This window comes from Nipponia nippon, unplaced genomic scaffold (assembly GCF_047370975.1).
Source record: "Nipponia nippon isolate SJK-2023a ecotype South Korea unplaced genomic scaffold, ASM4737097v1 scaffold_10, whole genome shotgun sequence".
NCBI lineage: Eukaryota > Metazoa > Chordata > Aves > Pelecaniformes > Threskiornithidae > Nipponia > Nipponia nippon.
In genome coordinates this window covers 1,762,110-1,787,632 of record NW_028262291.1, presented here as the reverse complement: position 1 = coordinate 1,787,632, position 25,523 = coordinate 1,762,110, and the positions used below count along the sequence as shown (strand labels likewise).

The window sequence follows — 25,523 nt, the reverse complement described above, 5'->3', positions numbered from 1 at the left end:
GTTTTTGCAGAACTAAACCCTAAGTTTTGTAAAAGTTGTTGCCCCTTTGATCAGCCTCCTCTTTAAACGGGTGAGGGTGGTGTTTGTTGGTTTAGGGCTTTTGTCAATGCAGGAGAGCCGTGTTAAATCTTTTTTTACTGTTTTACAAACTTTATAGCACTCAATAAATTCAGAGGCTTTGTGTCAATGAGCGGTTGGGAAGTCTCATCTTGTTAAAGTGTTTGTCGTTATGGCTGGTTGCGTTGCAGCAGGGGTGAGCTCCGAACCTCTTCGGACTGGCCGTGGGAGACAGGCCTTGCCCTCAAGTCTTTATGGCCCAGGTGAGGTGTGGACAAGCGGAGGGATGAGCTTCATCGCTGACAGAGGCAGCTAAGGACCGCCTGCAATAAAGTGACCTCTCCTCTCTGTTCTCATCCCTGTCTGCTCCTCTTTTCTTGCTTGACGATTTCATAAGGCCCGGGCACTAACAGTAAGTCTTTCAAGAAAATTACCTTCTAATTTTCCCTACTTTGACAGTATCGTTTCTTAAAATAAAGATGCTTAACTGAGTTTCAGGTTAGAAGGAACTATCAGATCTTCTAGCCTGACCCATATAACAGCTTTGAGCAATGCAACCTCCAGCTGAAACTGAGGAGGAATAATAGGTTTGGTGGGTTTTTTACTGCCACAGAGAATTTATCTATGAGATTGAAGTTTGCCAGGAGAACTGTGGGGCTTCTCATCATGTGTGGTTGTGGGTTTGTGTTTCATCTGTTAAAAAAACCCCAACCAACCAACCAAAAACCCCATAGCTCTGGTTTGGGGCCTTTGCAGGAAGGAATCTGTCCTGTTGAACTGTGAGAAACTGGTCATTCTTTGCCCTTGGCTCAGCCCCAAGAGTCTGTAGGGGCTGGAGACTTCTCTGAGGGACTGGAGAAGTCAAAGAGACTCAGTGCAGATTGTCAGAAATTGTCAGGAATTCATTTGCTTCTGCAGTAAGCTTTTTTTTTAAAAACCAAAGAAACAAATAAAACAGTAACAGAAATTTCCAACAAGAGCGCAGCGTACAGGTCAATTAGCACATGGGTCTGACTTGCTGCTGGTCTCAATACAGGGCTCTCTAAAAGAAAGCTCTGTGTCTGTCCTGTCAGGGGCAGAGGCCAGGTCTGCCAGCTTCTTCTAGCAGATCTTCAGGTCTCTGTGCTCTTCTGAAGGGACGAGCAGGGGTCTCTTCCAGACCAAACAGTGGGCACAGCTGCAGATGTGTTTTTCTGAGCTCCACCACCATTTTACAGCGCAAATCCAGGCGGTTCCCTGTTCTTTGCCTACGTCAGCCCTTTGTGTCACAGACTTGTACCATTTTGGGGCAAGATCCATCTCTTCCTTTCTTGTACGTGTGCAGCCCTTTGCACAAGCGACTACACGGAAATAAAAGGCCGATAACCTCGGGAATTTCTTTCGCCCCGCACGGACAGAAATGTCACAGGGATCAGAGCCCTGGGTACGGTAAAGACAATGGATGGAGACTGCTGTGGTTGTTCAATAAGCGTGGACTGTCCTTCTGGGAAAGAGCCTGCTTGGCTTTCCGTTCTGGTGCGTGCCGGCGCGGTGTGCGGGAAGGGGCGCAGGGCCGTGGCGGTACCTTGGACAGCAGTGCTTCCCAAGGGCCTTCCCAGCGCCCTTCTCCGGCCAGGAGGTCAGCCCCGGCCCTACGGACAGCCCACAGGGAGATGGCAGGATGGTCGGCCTCTGCGGGACCGCGGCAGCCCATTTTCCATAGACGCAGTTGGGTGGAAAAGCTCCAGAAAGTTCCCTGAGCACCTAGGGGGGCATTAAGCTCAAAGTCCCATTTAATCGAGCTCTAGACCTAAGGCATAAGCATTGACATCCTTCACTAGTGGCGTGGCGTTGCTCTTCCCAAGCCTCGTGTGTGTGAGCAGACTTCTAGGAGAAACCCAGGAATCTGCAGGAGGGGAAGGTGACTTTTCTGTCGTGACAGAGCCCAATCCGCACGGTGAACCTCTAAAAGAAACGGAGTAGGGGTCTGGCAGGGGATGGATCCTGGCTGCGGGGTGCACCCATGCTGTTCCAAAGACATCGGCGTCTGTCACAAAAGAAAGGAAAATGGGGAAATAAAGCTTGGAAAACTCCAGTAAAGCGGGCTGTGCTGTCTTGGGGGAGTTTTGGGTGGCTGAAACTCTGGTCATTCATCTTTTTGGCTTAGCTTCCCCCCCAAAAAAAAATTGGTCAAGGCCAACACCACAGTCATTCCAGCCTTTTAGATCACCTTTCATTCGTAGCTCCCAGTGTTGTTCATAGGTAGCGAGGAATTGTCCTACGGCCTTTGGAGGGAGATCGGCTCCAGAATAAATGTTAGCCCTTCTGAGGTTAAGGAATGCTTTGTCGCTTGTGTGTCAGCTTCCAGGGAAGCTCCCTTCGCAGCTGGGGACTGTCTGAAAGACTTGGGGCAAGGGGTGAACCCGGCGTGCTGTGCTAGAGGGAGGTGTCCGGTGGGAGCGGGGCGAAGGCTCTCCCTGCTCCCCTTCCACGGACAACTCATGATTTACGGAGCTGCGGTAACATGCTGTGAATGAATTTTGCTCATAGAACTCTCTTGGGAGGATCGGAGGATCTATCTGTGGATGTTGTCTACTTGGACCTTAGTAAGGCCTTTGACACTGTCTCCCACCGCACTCTCCTGGAGAAGCTGGCTGCTCACGGCTTGGATAAGTGCGCTCTGCGCTGGGTTAAAAACTGGCTGGATGGCCAAGCCCAGAGAGTGGTGGTGAATGGAGTCAAATCCAGTTGGCGGCCGGTCACAAATGGTGTTCCCCAGGGCCCAGTGTTAGGGCCGGTCCTGTTCAATATCTTTATCGATGAGGGGATCGAGGGCACCCTCAGTCAGTTCGCAGAGGACACCAAGTTGGGTGGGAGCGTTGATCTGCTGGAGGGCAGGAAAGCTCTGCAGAGGGCCCTGGCCAGGCTGGGGCCAACTGTATGAGGGTCAACAAGGCTCAGGGCCGGGTCCTGCACTTGGGTCACAACAACCCCATGCAACGCTACAGGCGTGGGGAGAGCAGCTGGGAGCTGCCCAGCAGGAAAGGACCTGGGGGTGCTGGTCGACAGCCGCTGAACATGAGCCAGCAGTGTGCCCAGGTGGCCAAGAGGGCCAATGGCATCCTGGCGTATATTAGGAATGGTGTGGCCAGCAGGAGCAGGGCAGGGATGGTCCCCCTGTGCTGGGCACTGGTGAGGCCGCCCCTCGAGTGCTGTGCTCAGCGCTGGGCCCCTCACCCCACGAAGGCCATGGAGGGGCTGGAGCGTGGCCAGAGCAGGGCAGCGAGGCTGGGGCAGGGGCTGGAGCCCAAGGCTGGGGAGGAGCGGCTGGGGGGGCTCAGCCTGGAGAAGAGGAGGCTGAGGGGAGCCCTCATCGCTCTCTGCAACTGCCTGAAAGGAGGCTGGAGCCGGGGGGGGTCGGTCTCTTCTCCCCAGGAACAAGCGATGGGACAAGAGGGAACGGCCTCAAGCTGCGCCAGGGCAGGTTTGGGTTGGATATTAGGAAAAATTCCTTCACTGCAAGGGCTGTCAGGCCCTGGCCCAGGCTGCCCAGGGAAGGGCTTGAGTCTCCATCCCTGGGGGTATTTAAAAGCCGGGGAGATGTGGTGCTTAGGGACATGGTTTAGTGGTGGCCTTGGCAGCCTTGGGTTAGCGGTTGGACTCAATCATCTTAAGGGTCTTTTCCAACCTTAACGATTCTGTGATTCTATGATCAGTGAACTGCAGTGGGGATAAGGAAATAGGAAAATATTGTCAAAAGTGTTCCTGAACTGCTGAAAATCCTAAATCAGCTTCTAATCACTGAGTTACCTCTGAAACCTTTATCCATAGCTCAATGATGTGGAGAAGCTGAAGGACAGTTGAGCGGTGAGCAGGCCATGGTTGTGGTTTTCTGTGCTGCGAAAGTTTGGTTTGTCTCCCTGAGCTTCTCGTACCTGTTGAGATGCTGCCTGCTGCCTCTGTGTTGTGTCGGATTCAGAGCACTGTGGGCTCTACAAGTAGAAGGGGCCTCCAAGATATCCGAGAGGTAGAATCGGTCCTAGAGCATCTCTTTGAGAGTAGTTTTTTATAGTTTCCAAAAGATGGTGACCGGTAAAGTTAATATTCATATTTATTGCAGTCAGACACGAAGCCTCTGGGCCCGCTGTGGCCGTGCTTTGCAAGCATGGAGGAGCAGATGGTCCCTGACCTGCATGTTTTACCTCCCTGGGAAAGCTGTTGCTCCCTGCTAGGAGCAACGTCTTATTTCATGGCTGACGCTGTCAAATCTTGCGCTCCGATGGCCATATCCTCCTCGCAAGACCGAAACTCCCTCCCAGCAGGCTGCTTTCTCCAATCCGAGTTCATCTACGTGAGGACTCCACCACTGCTCACCCTCCTGGTAATACACAGAGCAGACAGGGACTTTTGAAAGGCTTCTTATGCATCCCGAGCCGCGTTATTTCAACCTTTTCTAAAGTCTCTTTGGTATTGCCATGCCCTCTTCCAGACAAATAGAGGTGGGCCACCGATTCCAGAAAAGCCAGGACCATTTCTCTGTCTTCTGCTCCGTAGTCCCCTCGTGCCTGGGGAACTCTGCAGTCGCTGTCAGAGCGGCGACGTTGTGTCGAGGGCTTGCAAAAAAGTTCGGAAAACCGGAGCCTTTCATTTAGTCTTTTTTTTTTCCAACAGTTTCCCAGCCTGTACATGCTATTTTCAGGTGATTGCCCTGCCTTTTGCTTTGTTATTACGCGGCAGACAGATTGCTGTCCCTTACCAGGGGATTCAAGATGCTTTGTGAGTATTTTTTTTCCCTTTCTTTGCTATTCCACCGATATGTGTGCCACCTTCCAACTTTGCCAGTGGAGAACAGCAATAAAAAATGGTGAATGGCTTTGAGCCATGTACCAGGCCCTGGGGGTCTCTGCTAGGAACCCCTCTGCTCTTCCATATCCCTGTATTAGCAGCTGCAGTTTAGCTCCGTCGGTGACACCGTGTTTGATCTCGCTCGTGTTCTCCCTGTCAGGTCCACGCGGGGGGAGTTTCTAATCGGGATGTCGTTCGGCATTAAGTGAAACGCGCTGGAGAAATTCAAGGCTGTGAATGCTGCAGGGCAGGGCCCATCTGGCTGATATTTGAGTTGACAACACCTAGCCCGGCAGACCTCGGAGCGCGTTGTTACGGCGGCACCTCCATAACGAGTGTTTTTGGCAATCTAAAGAGGCTGCCGGTAGCACGAGCGTTGAGTGAGAAGATGAAAAGTGGATTTTGCAGAAGGCCAGGCTTCCGATGAAGTCAGCCAAACTGCTGTGGTTTGGCCCGGCTGGAGCTGCGGCCCTCGTTTTCAGGGAAAGCAAAAGAAGATGCATCTGGGGAAAAATAATTCCAAACATAGATATTCAAAGGGAGAGAGGCAGCCTCCCTGCTCCCGGCTGCGACTGATGCTGGGGTGGCCATGGGAAGCAATAGCACGGGGATCGTTGGGCGCAGGCTGGGGACAGATAATGTCAGGCTGATGGTCGCCAGGACCGGAGGAGTTGGCCCGGGAGCAGTTGTGGTTAGAAGATGGCGAATGGCCCCGCTGTGAAATCCTTGTGCTGTTTAGCACGAGGGGCACCAGCGGCGGGTGGAGATAAGAAAGGGAGCATTCAGGTCGGGCTCCGAGGAGGGCAGCCGGTCTCGGAGGCGTGCAGGGCTGCAGCATCGTCTCCCGAATGGAAGCGATGAAAGTCTAGACACACGGGGCAGAGCCCCAAGGAGCGAGCTGGGAATGAACGACCTTATGCTGGCCTGGACAGAAGGCTCTAAGAGGTCTTTTAATCTATTGATCTAATGACTCATCCAATTTGTGTAATTTCCTTGCCTTCCCACTCTTCCCTCATAACTCGGCTCTTTGTCACAGTTCTGGCTGGCAGCAGGACAGACTTGTTCGCTCAGGACCTACACGCTGCTTTCCCCCGCAGGTGCTTTAAAACAGCAGCAGCGTGTGATTCCTGCGCTGGTGGCCGGAGCTGGGCGAGCGGTGCCGGGAAGCAGCAGCAGTCGCTGCCTGTTGTCCTCTGCGCTGGAGGGAGATGGAGGGAGCAGAGGAGGGATGGCGCCCGGGCCAGGTACCAGGAGAAGGCTCACAGGTCCCTGACCTTCCTCGTACGTCTCTTCTGCGCTCAGTCCTTTGTGAGAAGGTCTTACCCGTCGTCATCCATCCCTCGCGTTTCTGCGCCCGCAGCTCAGGCAGTGCTGCCCTGAGGTTTATCTCGCTTCGGGCACATCTCACCCTTATTTCAGCTCCAATATTTGCCTCTGCTCGTCTAATGCGTGGAGAAGACTTGTTCTGCGCATCAAGAGCTGTTCTGCCCGCGGGAATGCATGCAGTCGGTGCCTCCCACCTCCCCGGTCCCAGGGTGACCTCCTCATCCTCTCCTCCGTGTGCTGCCCTCCCTACCCGGCGTCCTCGAGCAGCGTGCCAGGCACCTTCCCTCTTGGTTTGTACCGCTCCAGACAGCCCGCTGCTTTGAAGTGAGACCCAGGACACACAGAGAGCTTGCAGGGTGGATGGGATCCAAGCAGCACGCTTGGTATCTGATTTGTATTGTCTGGTAACTGTTTGCTAAATCCCTGGTGCGGGAACTATGTTCCGGTGCAGGAGACAGCTCACAATTAGTCAGAAAATGCAAACAACAATTTTTAAAAAAAAAAAAAAAAAAAAAGAAACCTCCGTTTCAGGCTGAAGCCTGTATGGAAATCGCCGGCATGGCAGTAATCCCTAGGGATTTTTTTTTTAAAATAATTATTTTAATGGCATCGCTACTTGTTATTTAATGTGGGTGGCTAGAGAAGCTCAGCTCAGGAAAAGGCAAAGCACGAAGGTGACCGAGTCCACAAACACCTTGTTGAAAAGCAGCTTTCTTTGAGCAGAGGGCTCTTTAGTCTGGTAGTTCAGGGTATGGAGATACATCGTGCAAACTAAGGTGAGGAACTGAAGGGTGGAGATGGGTTGGTGTGGCCCCTTCCTCAGGAGATGAATTAATCAGCTGAAGCCTAATTCAGAATTGCGTCTGTCCAAAGGATGTGTCCTCTACAGGGAGAACCTCTGGGTTTGGTGGGGGACACCCTGAGTAAAATCCTGTGGTCTGCGTGATTCGGGGATATAATGGTTGGTATTGTCTTTAGATGGGTGAAATCAGAGAGGAATAGTGTCCGCTGTGTCTGTGGGTCCTTCCCTCTCTCTGAGGAGCACAAGGAGGGCAAGAACTCCCAAGTGGGGCACATCAGCTCATGAACCAACCCTGAAGAGAAGCCAAGCGGCAGAGCAGGAGGGTTCTCGCTGGGCCATTTCCACAAGCCCAAGGCTGCTGTCTAGCCCAGCGTGCTGGTAGCCCGCCGGCTGCGGGACTACCCGCAAACACACTGTTGATGCTCCACAAGTAAGGCTTAGACCTCTGAAGTAGGATTTGTTGGATCTCCTCCTTGTTTCCTCCTCGGGGAAAGAAATGACTGCCCTGTACCTGTGTGCCTGACTTCTGGTCGTGTTGCTCTGCTCTTAGATCCTGGGAAGCGGCTTTGGGTCTTGGGAGGTTTGTGCCACGTGTGTAGCAGAGGTAGATGAGGGTTTACTGCAGCGATGGTAGAGGAAACCCAACGACGTGAGAAGCTTTTGGTGCCCTTTGTGATTTTTGCAGGAGTCAATTCTGGAGCAAAAGCTATTGTAACGTAGCACTGAGAGCAAGTGCTGTGTGGTTGCACGTCCCAGCCGTGTGAGAAGAAGGAAAAGCCCGATGACCTGACACTCCTGCTTGTGGAAGACCAGTGTTGGTTGCAGAAAAAATAGTGATGGCCCTCCCCAAGCCCTGGCAAAAGTCCCATCTAGATAAATCGCTCTGCTTTCTTACACCCAGCCTCCTCTGGAGGCTGTCCAGCCTGGACAGGAGAGACCTTGTTGCCTCCCAGTTAGAAGGGAGGAACGAGACGCTCGATCTGGACGTGGTGTTCCAGGCAATGCTTGGCTGCCTGTAGGTTTGTATTCTGTTGCTGTTTGATTATTAATCTTCTTGCCTAAGGATTGTTTTGTGCTGGGGGGTTTCCAGGAGAGGCAGCGCAGCTCCAGGTCCCGAGTCCCCCATGCGTGTGGTGTGTATGTCTCCAGAATTGGGCTGAAAGTGGTGTCTGGAGTGGCTCCTGGATCTCTGAGTTTCCAAAGAGCTTTTCCAGGAGCCCCAGGCCGGGCAGTGTTGGTGGCCATGCAGCAAGGTCAGTGTCCGGGGACTGTGTGAGCAGCAGTGACATTGCTCAGCCGTCAGCCTCGTCAAGTCCCTGTGCCTCCCTGAGTCTTTATTGCCTCTCCCGGTCACCGCCAAGCGTGGCAAGGCTCTGCGCAGCTGGGTCATAGTCTCTACTCAATGCCGGTACGTAGCTGGTAATAAATATTATTATTTTTTTCTTGTGTTGCTGATATGCTCTGGTAATAATTCCCACCGAAGAAAGTTTATGCTGATAGCGAAAAGAGATGTGCTGGACCTTCACTGCCACGATGGTGGCAGGGAGCTCATGCACATAGGTGTTACCCTATAGAAAAAGGTCACTGCTGTCCCCCAAAACTTGCAATCTGGGTGAAGTTAGTGGGCCACAGAGAGGAGAATGCAAGCGTAGAAGCTTTGGCTTACGTCTGCTTTTTTACTGTCCAGTCCTTTACCCGCAGCCCAGTAAAGCCCGGTGAAGCGGGGCGGCCCGCGGGCTGTAACCCCGCTCAGGGCACGGCTGGAGGAGCTGGGCACGTGGTGCTGCTCTGCCTCGGGTCGGGCGAGCCCACCGGCACGGAGGAGCCTCGGCAGGAGGGACCCGGAGGCTGTGCTGAAAAGCCTCCCCCCATTCCTGTCTTCCTCCGGGGCTGGGGAATGGAGGTGTGAGCGTGGCAGAGCCGGCCTTGTGCAGCCATACCTCCCCGTCAGTCCTGGGCTCGGGAAACGCCAGATGAAGTGGCCTTCTCTGGTCCTGTTGTCCCCGCTGCCAGCCCTCCAACACCCTCAGGCCAGCGAGGGAGATAAAGGCGTTGTCTTCTGCCTCCGCGGGACTCCAAACAAACAGGGCAATGTGCCCCCCTGGGCAGGCACCTTGGACCCCGCCAAATGGCGACGCTTGTGTGGGTGCTGCTGTTCCTGCCATCTTAGTGCATGAATGGACAAGCAGGGCATTGACGGCTGCGGGGACACGCACAAACGCTCCACTGTGTCCCCTCTCACACCTTCCCCTCCTCCTCCTCGGCCCCGATGCCCGGAGGACAATGGCTCTATCCATGCCAAGGTTCACAGCTGGCAAGGGCGGAGGAGAGGCCAGGACAAGGGTGGAGAGCCGGAAGGAGAAGAAGGGACTCGGGAGGGTCCGGAGGGATAACGGCTCTGGGAGGGAAGGGACGAGGGGAGATGGGGAAATCTGAGAGGGGCTGGAAGAGGTGCAGGTGCTGAGCGGTGGCTGGCGGGGAGGCCAGAGAAGGCAGGAGGAAGGAGGGAGAAGAAAGAGGAGAGCTCAGGAAGGTTGGGGAGGGAGGATGGCGCTCGGTCATCTCTCCTGCACGGAGCTGCCCGCCTTTTCCCGCAGGGCTCCCGGAGGGATGTGCCCGTGCCCTGCTGTGGCACAGCAGGATGATTTCCTCTGGCTCCTCACGCTTATTCTGGCTTGGGATGTCTCTCGCCATACACCTCGTCCTCCCCGAGGCCTGGGAGATGGAGAGAGGGCGTTATGTCTCTATATATACACCTATACAGGGTATATATACTGGCTCGTATCCCCCTCGTATCCTGCTAACGTGTCAGGAATAGCCACGCTATGCAGCAGGTACGGGAGCGAGGGTTGCTATGGGCCTGAGCCAGGGCACGTTAAACGGTTAGGGGCCCTTTCCCGCTTAGCCAACGGCACTTTTGTCAGATATATTCGTCTGTGCATGTAAGCTAAGGAGTCGTGGGCCTGCGTGAGAGCAGAAGGGAGTTTTCCAGGGGACGTGGGGATGCTGCTGTGGATGGTGCTGCTGACTCTGGACGCCGGGCTGCAGGCTGGCGATGGTTTGGTTGTACCCCTTCCCGGTGCGGTTCATTACTCTGAGTGTTTTGCCACTGGTGCTGGTTCACGGTTCAGCCAGGTTGGTCCAGGGTCTTCCTGGCCACTCGAGACCCTGTAACACTTTTTACCCACTCTGGTAAAGCTGGGGTCTTGGCTAAATCCTGCCTGTCCCGTATCTCCATTCCTTCTGATGCACCACGTTCTCCGCATCCCACCCTCGCTGGCATGGGAACATGGTAGTTTCTCCTGCACACACACACAAATTAGGCTCCCTGGAGCCCACATGTTCTGGATAATGCCCAAATTCTCATGAACCCCCATCTCTTTAGCCCTGAGTTTGGTGTTTTCCCCAGGATCTTGTCCCACAGACTCCCAGAGCTCAGCCTTAGCTGTGTTTCTGGTGTGACTTTGGATCTTGGGTTTTCTGCTCTGGCGTGAACGGGGGATGCATGAGCTGCCCCGTCGCTTTGGAGGGGCAGGGCTGTCCTTGGTGATGGGCTGACGAGGGAACGTCCCCAGGATGGGACACGGGGTGGTGGCTGTACCTCTGCATTGACTGGGACAGCCCTACCTTTTGTGATGGGAAGAGGCACATGCTGTGCGGGAGAAGGCTGTCCTAATGCGACTGAAACTGCTCAAGGACGATATTTAGGAGCGAGTAACCAGCCGGCATAGCTCCGCGTAGCTCCATCAGCGTCAGAGCAAGTGAAGGCTCCTGAAGTCAACCAGTTGCCCATGTTGACACCAGGTAAAAGTTTCCCGCGCTGGCAGCCCGTGCCGACCCCAGCGGGCTGTCCTGGAGGGGCCGAAGGAAGACGATAGAGGGGTTGGTGCGAGGAGGGGCTCACCCCATGCTGTGGTTCAGGGAGGGGGCCTGGGGGCCCCTTTCGGTGCCTCGGACAGCCAGGGCTTCGCTCTGGGGTGGTCCCGAGAGCGCTTTGGGGGAGATGGGGGAGTGGTCTGGCTTGGCGTCCCACTCGGGTTACAGGAGCCACTTATGCTGGGAGTGACTGGTTATCGTTACAGTCAGGTAATAAAGAGCATTAATTAAGGAGGAATGCTGGGCCGGTATCTGGGGGGAGGCAGGGGCTGCAGGGTTGCGGTCCCTCCCGCCGGAGGGGATGTTTCTACCCCTCCATGTACCCCGGGGTTGGGCACGTGGAGCAATGGGGAGATCGTCCCGCTGTCCCTTACAGAGGGAGCTCTGGCCCTGCGGCTGGCGCTCCCCGCCTGGCAGATGCGTAGCCCAGGTCTTTGGGGAGGGACAGGATTTTGCTGTGTCCCACTGCAGGCAGGGCAGGCGTGGGAGGGATGCCATCCCCGGCTCGCGGTGCTCTTCGGGCTTCGCCCCATGTGGCAGAGCCAACCGGGCTCCTGCTGATGGCGAAGCGGGTCTGAAGCCAAGCACCGGCCCCGCAGCTCCCCGGGCTTAGGCGGTGTTTGGTTAGCCAGCCATGGCACGGATTCCTCCTGCTCGCGGCCAGGCCAGCAGCCAATCCGCCAGGGCCGAAGGATAAACAGGGGAGGAAGCAGAAGGGGGTGCTGAGCAGCGTGAGGCCCCGGGAATGTGCCGATGAGGCAGCCCGGGCTGCCGATTGCACAACCCCTCCAGCACTGCTGCAGGAACGTGCTCAGGGCCGCGCTGGGGCTCTGCACCTCGCTGCGGCACCGGCCACCCCGGCGTGGCGTGCTGCTGCTGAGCATCGCGGGTAACGTCGTGCCGTGGGCCTTCCTGCCCAGCAGCGTTTGCAGAGACTGGCTGCATTTGTCCCGTGCAGCTCTGTATCCCACCAACGCTCGGCACCCGCTCCAGTGCATGCTGGAGAGCTGCTGCGAGAGGGAATGCTGCACCTCGCCGTGTGGGACCGGTAGCCAGGAGCTCCTGGGCTTTCCTGGTCCTGTGCCACCGTGCACCCGCTGGATAGTTTGCTGTTGCCTCACTGTTGAGCAGTGATTTTGTCACCAGGCTGCTCTGTGCCTCAGTTTCCCCATAGCACCCTGCCCTCCTGTGCTTCGTGTCGGGAGGGCACCAAGCGGAGGTCCTCGGGCAGGTGGATGTGCTTTGCTGGTTGCAGTGACCAGCTGAAGGACCATCCCAAAAGCCATGGGCTCTCCAGCCGCCTGCGCCGTACCACCAGCACCACATCCACGAGCCTCCTCTCTCCACTGTGCCGTATCTGACGGCTCCCCGGCCTGCTATGGACCTGAGCGAGCCGCGTGCCCTTCGCGCCGGGTTTCAGGTGAAGGTTTGCACACAGCAGGGTAATGGACCTGGCCCGTCTGTAGGTCAAGGACTTCCAAGCAAAGGGCCGGTGCCACCATCCCCTGCAGGCTGCTCCCTCTCCTGGCTGTGCTGCACACCAGGCACTGCCCGGCGTGTCGCTCAAATTGATGGCAGCGCAGCAGTGCTCCTCCAAAACCCTGGGACCACGGACGCTTGCCCCCGTCCTGGCCGTGCCAGCAGCGGGGCGGGAGGTTTGGCTGCCGTGGTGCCGCTGGAGCCCTCCTTGTCCTGTCTGAAGTGACCGCAGGGCAGTGCTACAGCCGGTGACGTCTGCTGCACTTCAGGCAAGTGTTTTGGAGAAACAGCCTGACTTTCAGAGCAGCCCGTGGTGGAGATCATCACTCGTACCTGTCTGTTTTGGGAACCAGGCAGGCCTGGGATGACAGGGAATGGAAATGTGCTGCAGGCAGGCTTACCAGGGTGTATGGCTTTTCGTTCGTCTTAATTGCAGCCCCCTTCTCACCGGCTTTCGCAGCACTCGGGTTGGAGCACGGTGCTTCATTCAAGCCTGCAAACCCCCAGTGGGTCCCTGAAATCCAGAACAAAAATTCACCTTCCAGTACGTGGCTTTGGTGCCACGGGGAGGCTCTGGGCTTGGCACAGCCCCTTCTCTTCCTCCTCGTCACTGGTGTCCCCGCACCCTGGCCTGATGTTCCCCAGCCCCTGAAAACGGTTGACCTCGTTGTCATCTCCAGGTTCCCACATCTGGTTCTTGTTAGCAGATCCCAGGATGAAGTTCTTCAGCTCTCTCCCTTCCTCCCACCCCCAGGTGACCCAGGCGGGATTATGGGTGATTAGAAGACAGGCAACAGAGCAAGAATAGGTGGGGGAGGGACTGTTATAAATAGAAATACCATAAACTTATCAGCCTATCACTCGAGGTAAATTCTGGTTTTAATCTCCCAGACCTGTAAATATGACGACTCGCGGGGGCCAGGCGCCGTTAACTCTTTCAGAGCCCCGTGGCCGCGTGCCCATCTCTGATGGGAAGCGGGATGCAGCGGAGCACCTGAAAATGGGACGGGGAGCAAGTTCTTGAGCCGAGAGGGTGTCAGACCCACGCCGTCGGAGCAGGGGCCCGGAGGAGACGGTGGAAGCACCTCTGTTTGGATGTCGATCGTGTTTGGAGGTTTGGGGAAGGCAGAGAAAACCAGTCCAAACATTGGGATTCCTGACATTCTCACACGTACGGGGGCCTCTGCTCGCCCGGCTCCGCTCGTGAGGAGGGTGCTGCGGGTTTAACATCTTCTTGTTCTTCAGGCAAAGTTTACTTTTTGGGAATCTCCTCAACCCTTTTGCAAGGGAAGGGTTAGAAACTGGAGCAGATGGAGGGGTGACATGGTGTGAGCGCAGGGTGGCGATGCAGGGGCCAAGGGGAGGGCAGCACACAGGGACCTGGCAGGTTTGGGAGTTTCTTTGCAGCAGCATCGACTGAAGGAGTTGTGAAATGGAAGGTTGTCTGGGAAGAGTTTGGGCTGAGGAGCCTTCATGTCTGTACAGGGAGGTCAGCCTGTTAGAAGCGGCTGAATTACTTGGTCCTGGGATGTTCGTTGTGTGCAGAGAGCACTAATGAGCTGGTTTGCAAGACGGTGTTCTTTGGGCAGCTCTGCGGGTGCCTGTGGCACCTCTCCCGCCTTGCTGCTCTGGGATGGAAGGCAGAATCCATCCCGCTGAGCTCCGGGGACATCAGGGGGGTTACAGGTGACAAGAGCTCTCGCGTATTCCTTGGAGCAGGCGCTGGTGCGAGGGCAAGGCTGTAGACAGGAGATGCTACGTGGGGATTGCTGCTGTTCTTCCACAGGGAGAGGGTGAACGCCGGCAGCACGGGGGAACTCGGAGCTTCCCTGGGCTCCTCTGTCTCTCTTTTGCTGGAACGAGGAGGTGCGGGAGTCCGTCTCGTGCCGAGCCGTGTGGATGTCAAGCTTCCCAGGGTCCCTCCTCGGTGGCTTCCTGCTTCCTCCTAATCCCCACTTTGGAGGGGGAGGGAGCGTTGTTAGTGTCGTTAGGAGCTCGTGACTGCGGAGAAGTATTAGCTTTTAATTAATCACCTAAGCTGGCTTTTGGTAAGAGCCCCGCCTGCGTGGAAGCTATGGGCGGTGGGATGTTCCTTGTGCAGGTTTGCCAACAAGACCCACTGCCTTGACATCCCCGTTTCGTCGTAGCTGGTGCGAGTGCCTCTGTCCCCGAGCAGAGGAAAATCCTTTCGTTTTAGTGGGCAGCCCCTTCCCGTCGCACATGTGCAGCCAGACCCCGCCGCGGCCGTTATCGCATCGCTAACACCTCCGCAGCGGCGCAGCTGACACACCTCTCGCGTCACGGCGCTTATCTCACCCTTCGCCTGGGTCTCAGCTGAGGGCTCCTGAAGGTGACTTTTCAGACAAGGTAGCAAAGAAATAGGAAAGCTCAGCAGAGCTTTATTGAGAGCCTCCTGTCCTTTCTGGATAGGTTCTGGGGTCCTCTTCCACCATGGAGAAGCTCTTGGAGTTTGGAGGTGTGAGGGAAGCACACTGGGGTTAGAACTTTTCTTGGACAGGCTCAGTAGCTTGTGGAAAGGGAGCAAAATTGGTAAAGCGCCTTTTTTCCTTCTTTGAACCTGGGTCCCAACCCTGGAACTTGGGATGAAGAGAAGTTTTCCGATAGCTTTTGTGGTAGATATTTGCCAAACACATTGTGTGATTTATAACGCGGTCTCTTTGGCCAAGAGCGAGGCGGTGGAGAAGGGGGTAGTGCTCACCCTGTGGCAGAAGGGTTTCAGCCGATCTTAAGGGGTCACCGTGGCCGAGGAGTGGCTGCTTGTGGAAGAGTTGCCTCGGTAGAGCCACGCGTGGTGAAGTGTCGGGAGCAGGCTATAGCAGAGGTCCTCGGGGATGAGCGAGGGACACAAGCACCCATGGTGCTGGCCATCGGTGAGCTCTTCCAGTCAACCATAACTCAAAACGTGGTTGCTACCATGTCAGTGCAACTTCAGGAGGGATGTGGCTGTCCCAAAGGAGTACCCCTGTGCTGACCTGGGGTCTGCAACTGTACAAGCGAGGTGCTGGCACAGCTCAGGACCTCACCAGCTCTGCCTGCCCTGTCCTCTTCTTGCCACGATGCTAGCCTGGCAGCAGCATCGTGTGTCCCTGCTCCACGTGCATCCTTTCGTAGCAAGAGTTCGCATGGGAGAGCATCACCACCTTCTCCACCGCGGCCCCGGGCTCTGCCGCGGAGGCGCGTGGTGCACAAAGGGTTAGGTGTCTCGCAAGTGAACGGCTACCCAGGTTTTTTCCCTCCAGCCAGGGTTACTAAGGGAGAGATCCCTCCATCCGCGCGCACACACCCTGTCCGTTTGGCAGAATTCCTAGCTGGATTTATTTCTGCCGATTTGCTTGTCTTGGTATGAAAGGGATTTGCAGAGGGGAGAGCTGCAATTGGCCGGGGGTGGGCTGCAACCCCCCGGCTCTGGGTTTTGCGGTTCAGCGGCTGACCTTTCCCCATGCTCTGCGGGAGGGAGGCGGGGGTCAGGGTCCTCTCCTGGGCAAGGGACGTCGTGCTTTAACGTGGAGCTGCCCGGGTCTTTCGGGAAGGGCCGTCTTCGTTATCTGAGCTCGGGGAGGTGGGGGGAGCTGGGCCTTCTCTTCCACTTTCTTGGCAGTGTCTTTGGCACCGAGGGCTGGCATCGACCCCAGAGGGCTGCAGACTCCCACTTCAGAGAGACAGATAAAGAAAGCACTTTCTGTCAACAAAACCTGGCCCAGCTGCCCCAGAACAGGAGTGGGGAGGAGGAGCCCTCTGGGAGGAAGGAGAGGAAAGTCCACCGGAGAGGGAGGAGGGCTCCAGCGGGCTTGGGAGCTGATCCAGAGCTGTCATGGCAGCAGCGGAGAAATTCCAGCGCGTTCTGCAAAGCGGAGGCAAGGGTCCAAAGGGAAGAAAACCAGCTTTCCCAGAGCACCCCGAGCCCACGCTTACAGCCCTGCCTCCGCAGGGATTGCTCTCTCCCGTGGCCTGCAAAGGGGAGCCCCTCCGTCAGCCCCGGCGAGGCCAGCGGCTCTTGCAGCTTCGCTGACAAAGCTGTTGCAAGCCACGTCAGCGCCAAGTTGGTGGTGGTGGTTGGGCAAGACCTGGCTCTCCTGCTCTGTGGAGCCATGTGTCTTGCATAGCTCAGGCCTGACCCCATGATCTCCCTTCTCCCATGTGTCCTCAGCTTGGCCCCGGGAAGTCCGTGTGTCCCAAAGCCGGAGCGTGGCTTGCAAACCCCACCCGTGTGTCCAGCTTCCCCGGGAGTGTCACCACCCTGGCTTGTCCCACGTGCCCCATCTCTGTCTGGTTTTACACTGGGATGCAGATGGGTACGGACAGATGGCAGTCCTCAAACTGAAGGATCTGCTGATCTTCTCAGATGGGTTTCTTGACTCTGCAAAGGTCTGGTGGTGTTTCTGACCTGCAAAGCAGGGGCCTTTCCCGTCCTTCTCATGGCTCATGCTTCACCCTCCTCTCCCCTCGCAGGCCACGACATTAATGGAGCTCTGGAACCATCTAACATCGACACTAGCATCCTGGAAGAGTACATCAGCAAGGAGGACTCACCAGATATGTAAGTGCTTCCCTTGCTCTGCGGCAGGAACAGTGTTCGCTATTGTTTTCTGTGCAGAGATGTTGAGCAATTTCCAGCCCTGCAATTTGAGGAATCATTTAAAAATCACTGTGCACCCTGACTGCGCCTCTGTCCCTCCTAGAGTCCTCCTTTATTGCTCTTTGCTCCCTTATTAATTTCCAGTTCTTCCTCCTGTCTCTTCCTGGCTTCTTGGCTTTGAATTTCCCCCGTCTCTTCTGTCCCCTCTCTTCCCTCTTCTGAGGGCACCGCAGAAGACTTTTCCTTAATTTAAGCAATGGGAAAGCAAGCGCTAGCAGCTCAGTGGGGAAGATTAAATCCCCAGCACAACACGAGCGTGGAGAAGGGAAGGGTCTCCCTGCGTGCGCCGACACTGGCGCAGAGGGGGGGAGCAGACCGGGGTAGCAGCCAGGGCGATCTGGGCCACAGGGTGGGAGCGGGATCTTTGGGGCTGACGTGACAAAGCGGCTTCCCTGTGCTAGGCTGTGAGCTGAAGCACGGTAAGTGGATCCTGCTGTCTTCACAAGCTTTGAGGTTGGTGTCCTGGGCGCTTCTGGCCTTTACAGCTCCACAGGTGGATTTTGCACCCTTGGGGTTGCATCAGTCCCACCGACCCGGGTGACCGACCTGCCTCCCTGTACGTTCCTGCTGGTGCCACCACAATGCTGCCTGTTCCGCTGTTTTCTGGGTGTCCCAGAGCACCCGAGTGGCTCTGTCCCCATTGCTGCATGGCTGGGGAGGGGAGGGGTGGGCAGAAGGTACCCTCTACCTGTCCCTCTGCTGAGGTTGTCCCCTTCTCTCTCTCAGCTGTTTCCCTGACATCCCTGCTTCAGCCAGCTATGCACACCCCCAGCCCTCCAGCTCAACCACCATCAACACGCCTCTTGCCAGCTCCATCGCCAATGTGACCAACCCCGCTTCCAGCGGTTCCCTCCACCTTCCTCCCCCGGGCAGCCAGATCCCAATCCGGCATGGTCCTCTTCTGGCCAACCCTTGTGGACCTGGCTACGGTGCTCACCTCAACTGCAATAACAACAATGGCATGGTGGTGCCCAAGGGCTACCTTGGCGGCCACTGCCTGAACAACGTGGTCCCTCCAATCAAATCAGAGCCCAAGGCCTCCTACGCACCTGGGTAAGTGGGGTCGGGGTGGCAGAACAAGGGCAAACGGTGGGTGCTCCTCCAGGCTGGTGGGGCCTGGAGGGTTGGTGTAGTTGGTCCCACAGTGCCTTAACCGCTGGCAGCATCAGTCTGAATTAAGCCCTTGCCTCGCAGAGAGAAGCTTTTTTACCAGTGTAGGTCCTGAAGTTCCCTGAAAGGTTGGTTGGTAGAGCTTGTCTGTATGCATTGAGTCAGAGGGGATCAGTAACATCCCCTACGTCTGCGGGTGGTGGTAGAGCCAGCGGCTCTGCGTGCCCAGGATATCTATGCTGCACATCTACAAGTGGGCGATGGGAGAATATTGTAGCATTGCATTTTTTTTAAGAAGGAAGAGAGACAGAATAAATTTGAACACGACAAAATTCAGTCTCCAGGATGTTCCCGTGACTATCCCAAGGGAAGATGTTAACTAAATTGGGCAGAGCTGTACTCTTCTTGGCCTGATGTTGTAGATACTCCGCTCCAGAGAAGTAAAAGATGTCATCTGAGCTGGATTTGTACTCCTTTGCAACGAGCTCTGCATGCAGACCTGGTGAAGGGGAAGAGGATGACCGGGCTTTAGTATTGCTGATGGACTCAACTGAACAATTAGTCCTGGGAGGAGAAAAGACGTGGTTCCTGCTCTCTGGGATGGCCTTGCCCGGAACTGGCAGGCTGGGAGAGCGCAGCGACATGGCAGCACCCATCTGCAGTGGCCAAATCTACCGTGTCAGTAGAGAGTGCTTTGGCAGGCGTGGCACGCTGAGAGGGTATGGCCCTACGGTGGTATGGGGGAGAGGAGCTGGCGTGCATAAAGCTTTGCTGCCTGGAGACCCAAAGGGAAGGACATGTCTGCTCTCTTCCTCCTCATGCACCTCTCTGGTCCACGCTGCTCTCCCCCGGTCATAGGGGAAGGCAACAAGAGGATGATCTGAAGCTGGACAGATGAAAATCAAAGTGTGCAGCAGCATGTCCATCAGCGGGAGGCCTTGGCAGTTGGCAGTAGTCGTACCACGAGGAGCTGTGCCATGGTCCAGCCTGTCTCTGTAGGACAGGTAATGGGTGACCTTGATGTGCTCCCTGCACAGCCACTCTGTGCCTTCTCCAGTGGAGATGGTGGATGGAAGGGACAAGGAGGCCAGGACAGCCCCGGCACTGCTCATCTCTGCAAGCCCCTGTCTGGCTTTTCTCCCTCTGCCTTGTGCCCTCTAGTGTTGCCAGCAACTACGGCGTGGCGATTCCCAGGTTTGGAAGCCTCCAGCGCACCGAACCAATGATTCAGCTGTAATGCAGCTCCACTGGGATGACTTTGGCCCTTTGGATGAACTTGGAAAGATCTTCCAGAAAGAGATAAGCTACCCTTATTTTATTCCCAGACCGGGAGTTCTCCCTTGCTGCGTATCCAGAAGGCTACACACAGCTTAGGGGGAACCGTGCCCAAAAGCATGACGTGATGCCTTGTCGTGTCCCTTTCTTCTGCGTGCATCTGGCATTCTCCAGGATGTGAGAGGTCGTGAGTAAGGATCAGAGCTTGCTCTTAGAGGTGGAGACCTTGGTTTGGATGTGCTGGTGGTGAACACCAGGATGAGCAGATGAACTGGCTGAGCTTTGATGGCAGCATTTCTTCAGCATCCCAGAATGACTCTTCCCCCTTGTCCTAGGCTGTTCCTGTAGGAGAACATGCCCCGTCTCATGTGTTGGATACCAACAAACCCTTCCCTTGCACTGGGCACATCCACACTACTTCCATGTGTGAATTCTGCAGTGTCTACCTTTCTGCTGCAAGCCAGCCTCTAGGATTCCCTGAATTGTCCTGGGCCCTTTTGTTATTGGCCAAAAACTTGGCTTGCTGAGGCACAAATCCTGATAAATTCATAGGAAATATAGTGTGAAGTCACAGCCAGCGTGCCAAGGAGTCTGGAAATAAAGCTGGTGATAGATGCTCCAGACCAAGCATAGGAGGAGAGCGGTGGAAAGGTGCTGCAAGTGAAGGCGGAGGACGAGGGAAGCATGGTGAGGGCTCTTTATTGGGGTTACCCTACCTCATCCCTCTCCAGCTGCTGCTGCGTACCGCTTACCATGGAGAACCAACCCATTTACTGGGTCCTGGGCTCCTCTGGTGCAGGAAGGTCCTGGTGGGTGTCCTGGTTTGCCGCTGTAGTTGTGGGTGCTGTCAGGAGCAGAGTTTCGGGGAGGCGTGTGTGCGGTGTACCACACCTTTCCTTGCTGCAGCCCTAAGGGCTTAAGTTTGCTTTTTGGCCAGCTTTCGTCCAAGAAGCACTGGTTTGTCTGGGATTATTTTGCAGCTACAAAGCTGATGGTGTAAGATAGGGGAATGGAAAAGGATCCCCATTGAAAAGCCACTTGGACGAGGAACGAGGTGTCAGGAGATGGGGAGGAAAACAGCCGTGTTTGTCTCGGATGGAGCAGACTTTGCCGAGGTGCTGGGCTGCTGAAACCTGCTGGGGCTTGCTGAGGCTGTGTGTCACCGGTGTTGGAGCAGATACGAATGGGCAGACGAGAGATCTCCCTGCCAAAGATCTCCACAGGACAGAGCACACTGCAAACGCTGAGGTGAAATGAGCCTTTCTCTAGAGCATAGGCAACGGCTGCTCCAGCCACCAGAGCCACCGCAGTGGCCATGGCTCAGTCCGGCTGGGAGCAGGGCCTCAGCTTTTTCCGTGCCCTTGATCTCCAGAGTGTTTTCAGAGAAGAACCAGAGTCTGAGACAGGCAAGTCCTTTCCTTGTGCACCAGGGTGGTGGAAATTTCACCCTGGCCTGAAGATGTGTGAGGCTCAAGCTTCTGCTGCAGTGGGATGCGTGTTGAGGAGGGGCTGCGAAAAGGAAAAAGAAAAACTGGTTCAAATGGATTTCCAAGGAGGTGCTTTGGAAATGGCTGAAGAGCCCAGCTCCCTGGGGTCTGTGCTGCCTCGAGGTACAACAAGGAAGGCTGCAGGAGCTGACCGGCTCCCTGCAGCGCATCAGGGCTGGTCCTCCGTCCTGCCGTCCGCGAGCCGTGGGCGTGCTGGAGAAGGCAGCTGAGAGCTCCCCCTTTTATTTGGTTGCATTTTGCAGTCAGGGCCAAATCCTGCTCCTGGTGATGTCGGAATAGAGCCAGGGTGATACAGCCAGCAGCTGTGGTGGTGCTCAGGTTCGTACAGGTCGCAAGGCAGAATCCATCCCGTGGGCATCAGATCCCGGGTCCCAGCCCAGCTCCCCCGGAGCCTCCCATTTACCCATGGTGAAGCACACAGGCTTTCTCTGGGGAACAGATAAATTTCTCTTTGCCTTCTTTTAACTGGAGGTCTCAGTGGCAGGTCAACAAAATGTCTGTCCCTGCTCCTGAGGTCCAGGGAGCCACTGTGGGGAGCGGGGTAGCAGGGACAGCCATGGCAGTCCCGAGCTCATCAGCCGGACACGCTCAGGGTGACGCGGATCTGCTGCGGGCGCAGCTGGGATTTCCAACCGGAGCCTGGAGGGTGCTTTGGTCAAACTGGACCTATTGGTTGTGCTGGAAGCTGGTTTAAAATGACCTTCCCTTCTCTTTCCCCATTGCTCTGCAGCACTTTACCTGACTCTCCCCCGGACTCTGGGTCAGAAGCCTACTCCCCTCAGCAGGTGAATGGTAAGTGCTTAAAAGAGAGGGGGTGGGGGGAAATAATAATCCAAACCCCAGACCCAACATCCTCCCCCTCTTTGTTCTGTGGAAGTGGTTGGCTCTGCAATCTTTATCAGACGGGAGAAAACAGGCGGCTGCAATACGTGGGGAGATTATCAGTTAGTAAATATCCCTAGACTTTCGCCTATTGTTCTGCTGCTAGTCTTTGCAAGGGGGGAGAGTGAGCGCGAGAGGGAACAGGAGAGGAGGCAAGGTGGGAATCCACTTAGACGGGGAGAGATCGGCGGTGTGGCTCGTCCCTGGGCAGGGTGGGATGCGGAGCCGGCGAGCCTCCTCGTCCTGCCCTCCGCCCCGGGTGAGCCAAAGGCAAGGAGTGCGAGCGCGTCCCTGAAATGGAGCCCGGCTCGGGGAGACAGAAATGAACCCACCGTTCAGCAGTAAGTTCCTTCCCAGCCCTTCCCTCCCCTCCAGTGGGGCCAGCTGATCCCAGGGCTCTTCTGCTCCCCCTGCAAAGGGCGGAGAGAGCTGGGTCCCCCCAGGTGCAGGTAGGGTCACCGCCGGGCCCTCCTGGCTCCCTCTGGGGAAGCCACCGAGCCTTATTTGGTTCCTCTGGTGACCTTCACTGCTCTTTGGTGGAAGAAACTCCTTGGTGAGGAAGGAAGGTTGCTTCTGGTCTCCCTTCCCCCTCGGCAGCAGCACCCTCTTCTCCAGGCTCCAGCCCAGTCCCCACCAGGAACAGCGCCTGCTCTTTTTTTTTTTTTTGATGGAAGAGGTCAAGAGTTCTGTTTATCTTGCTAAAAAAAATCCCTGGAATTCCTCCTGGCCCTTCCTTAAATATAACAAAGAGGCCGGGTTGCTCACCATGGGGAGAGCTGCTTTGACGTGCTGGCAGAGCAGCAGCACCTCTGCTTGGGGAGGAGAGGAGGCTCCGGAGAGCGCCCGCAAAGCAGCTCCTTCCTCGCGAGGGAAGGACCAGATTCCCTGGACCTGGTTTTTCCCCGGAGCTGGGAGCAGAGAGCATGGGTCTTGCATTTGGCAAACGCGTCAGCCCCATCCCCACCCTGGTTAGAAGCCTGTGGAAATTGCGATGTGCTGTGGACACGGTGAAGATGCAGCGTCTGCCGCGAGGGCATGTTCTCAGACACTCGCGCATGGGTCGTGGCTTGAAAGCTGCCACAAGGTCTCCCAGCTTGTACCCGAGCCACCCGTGCCAAGGCTGACCATGCTGCAGGGTCAGGACGTTCACTTAAGATGTCGTAAAGACACATTTCTTGCAGTGTTTCACAGGGGAGGACGCGAGGCTCCTCTCCCAGCCCTGAAGCGGCTGTCCTTCTGTGAGGGCTTGGTCTCTGAGGGTTGTTCCGAGGGTGTTGGAAGCTGTATCCATCAGCTGGGCTGAGCGGTGCCAAAGCTGCCTGGCTGGTTGCGTTGTTGAGCCGCGCCGGTCTTTGCTCCAGGTTACGCGGGTGGAAGTTGAGTGCTTGTCAGGACGGCAGGAGCAGGGCTGGGTAAGGGGGATGTCATGCCCGGTACCATCACTACCCCTCTGAAAAGCAGCCAGATCCTCTGTCCCAGGGATGTCACCTGCCAGCCCCGGCTGTTGCGTGAAAGCAAGACTGCTCTTTGGTCCTGATCTCCAGACTCCTGAGGATGGAGACCTTCCCTCCTCCCTGGAGCCCTAGCGCTTGGCGGGCCTGTCCCGGAGACGGCTCGCCCAGGAGCAGGACCCTGCCCGTGAGCATGGGCAGAGGAATCCAGTTCAATGCATGCTGGAAAAGGGCACTGGGAGGTCTTGGTGGGTAGCAAAAAGCCTTTGAAGGGAGCAGAATGGGTGGAAGCGGCCCTGCCCCGGCAGCCTTCAATAGGAGGGCTCAGCGTAAATACATTTCACTTTTCCAGACCTTGCAACGGAAGGAGTTTTCCGATTCCTGGTCAAGTGCTTTGGCCTCATTAGTCAACCCCTGACTGGTTGTTCTGAGATCAAAGTCCATCCAGCCCAGTGTCTGCCTCAAGGCTGGCTGGTGGCACCTGCTGAGGGGAGCAGCCCGGCAAAGCCCCAGCAGATACCTTCCCTGCTGTCCCCCTCCACATCCCCACAGCCTGTAGCAAGCTTGGACAGTTCCTGGATGTATTTTCTCCCTCCTGCAATTTGCTGGTGCTTAGGTTAATCAGACATCCACAGCGGGGTGCAAAGAAGCTTTGTCTTACACTTAAAACGCCTGCAAAGTCACTGTCCCTTCCCACCCCTTGGTTTCCTTATACCCCAGGGCCAAACGCCCCAGGAGTCAGTCCCTCTTTTCTGCAGGGACCTGGGCACCCTGTGGGGACACCCGAACATGCAGGCTAATGCAGACACACCTCCAGCCGTTAGGCAAAGGCTGTGAAAACAGATGAGCTTTGTCCTGTCGGAGAAAAGGTCGGCGGAGGCTTGTTTTGCGGGGCTGGGGACCAGGCTGTGCGTTTCCCACAGGCAGGGAAGCCTGGCGAAGAGCTTCTGAGGCTCAGCTGCACGTTTGGTGGCTCTCTGGGCTTTTCAGTTCCAGTTTCTCTTCGGTGATGTGTTTCAGCTGGCCGTCAGCACCTGGCTTGCCACCAGGCTTTGACCAAAGCTGCCTGAGGGTGCTCTGTCGGCACAGATTTGGTGCGCTGGATGCTGGGGAGGTCTCAGGAGGGTAATGTGAGTTTAGCTGGTCTTTTGGCTGTTAATTAAAGGACCGTGCTGGCAATCTGAGCAAGTACAAGCTTTGGGAGCGGTGTTGAGATCTTCTGTTTTAATGCTAGGATGGGAGGGACGGACTTCCACGTAGGAGAAACGTTGAACTTCCACATGAGGCATCTGTTATCCGCTCCTCCGGGAGCTGCCTGTTAATGCCTCAGATTCCCACTCATCTATGGCCAGGATGTTCACTCACATTTTCCCGGGAGATTTTAATGGGAAAATTTGCAAATTCTTTCAGGTCGTATTTTTCTCAGCGTGACAGCTTCAGCGTGCGCTGTTCTGAAAAGTCTCTCTCGCATGTAAAATCTGGAGTGCTGAGATTTTCCTGTGCCCAGATTTTCTTGCGTAGATCTGCTCACAGTCTTTGGCAGCTCATTTCTCATGCGTCTTGCACTAAAGCTGGTTAAGTTTTAAGTTTTCCTTAAGTTTTCCTGTAGTTTTTCACTACGATTCTTCACTTGCAGGGTCTAGCTGTGGAAGGGTTTGATTTTGCTAAAGAAGAATGTTCCAGGTGAAAAGTTTCTTCTCTTTACAGTTTCTTTCTCCTCTTTACAGCTTCTGCAGTGAGAATAGAGAAGCTGGAATAAGAGGTCATTGCAATTCATCAGACTCAGATCTTTGCCTCCCGCTTGCTCGTGGCACAAGCTCACTCTTTTTTAGGGTGCATTAAAACATAAAAATCAGCTGCTGAAATGATGCCGACGCTGACTATTCCCAGAAAGTTTGGAGCAGGCGCTTCATCCTGTCCTTCTGGCCGAGTTCTGATGAGACCGCTGTTAACACTTCACCGGTGTGGTCACTGGTCTGACCAGTCCCTCGGTGCTGTCGGCAGTGTCATACGAGCACCCGAGTCCAGAGAACACACAAATCGCGTTCTGCTCCATCTGAGCTGAGCACTGAGCCCATTCAAGCCTTGCCAGCGCACCAACTTTCGCACCAGCGCCTGTATTTTTCTTTAGTAAAATTATTCATATGTTTTCCTTTGGTCAAATCACTAATTTCTAGTCATTCTCTGGGTATGCTGGGTGAGATTCAACCATGTTGCTTTACTTTACACCCTTTACTTTTTGCTCTTAGCCTCCAAAAGTGTTTTGGTTCTAGTTA

General features: G+C 55.6%; 1 protein-coding gene and 1 long non-coding RNA gene across 8 annotated transcripts in view; both read left to right on the top strand.

Moving 5' to 3' along the window:
- MYRF (myelin regulatory factor) overlaps positions 1-25,523 on the top strand; it is a 68,038-nt gene that overhangs the window by 11,061 nt on the left and 31,454 nt on the right. For 5 of the 7 annotated variants that reach the window (XM_087740540.1, XM_087740523.1, XM_087740509.1 and 2 more), the window contains exons 2-4: positions 16,835-16,922; positions 17,748-18,074; positions 21,645-21,706. In XM_087740540.1, the coding sequence (XP_087596666.1) occupies positions 16,835-16,922; positions 17,748-18,074; positions 21,645-21,706 (477 nt within the window). The remainder of the gene's footprint in view (positions 1-16,834; positions 16,923-17,747; positions 18,075-21,644; positions 21,707-25,523) is intronic. The other 2 variants (XM_087740555.1, XM_087740532.1) reach the window with 1 other exon arrangement.
- On the top strand, positions 20,494-21,221 carry LOC148057017 (uncharacterized). The gene is made up of 3 exons (XR_015700944.1): positions 20,494-20,654; positions 20,779-21,016; positions 21,157-21,221. It is a non-coding gene; the product is annotated as an uncharacterized LOC148057017 (long non-coding RNA).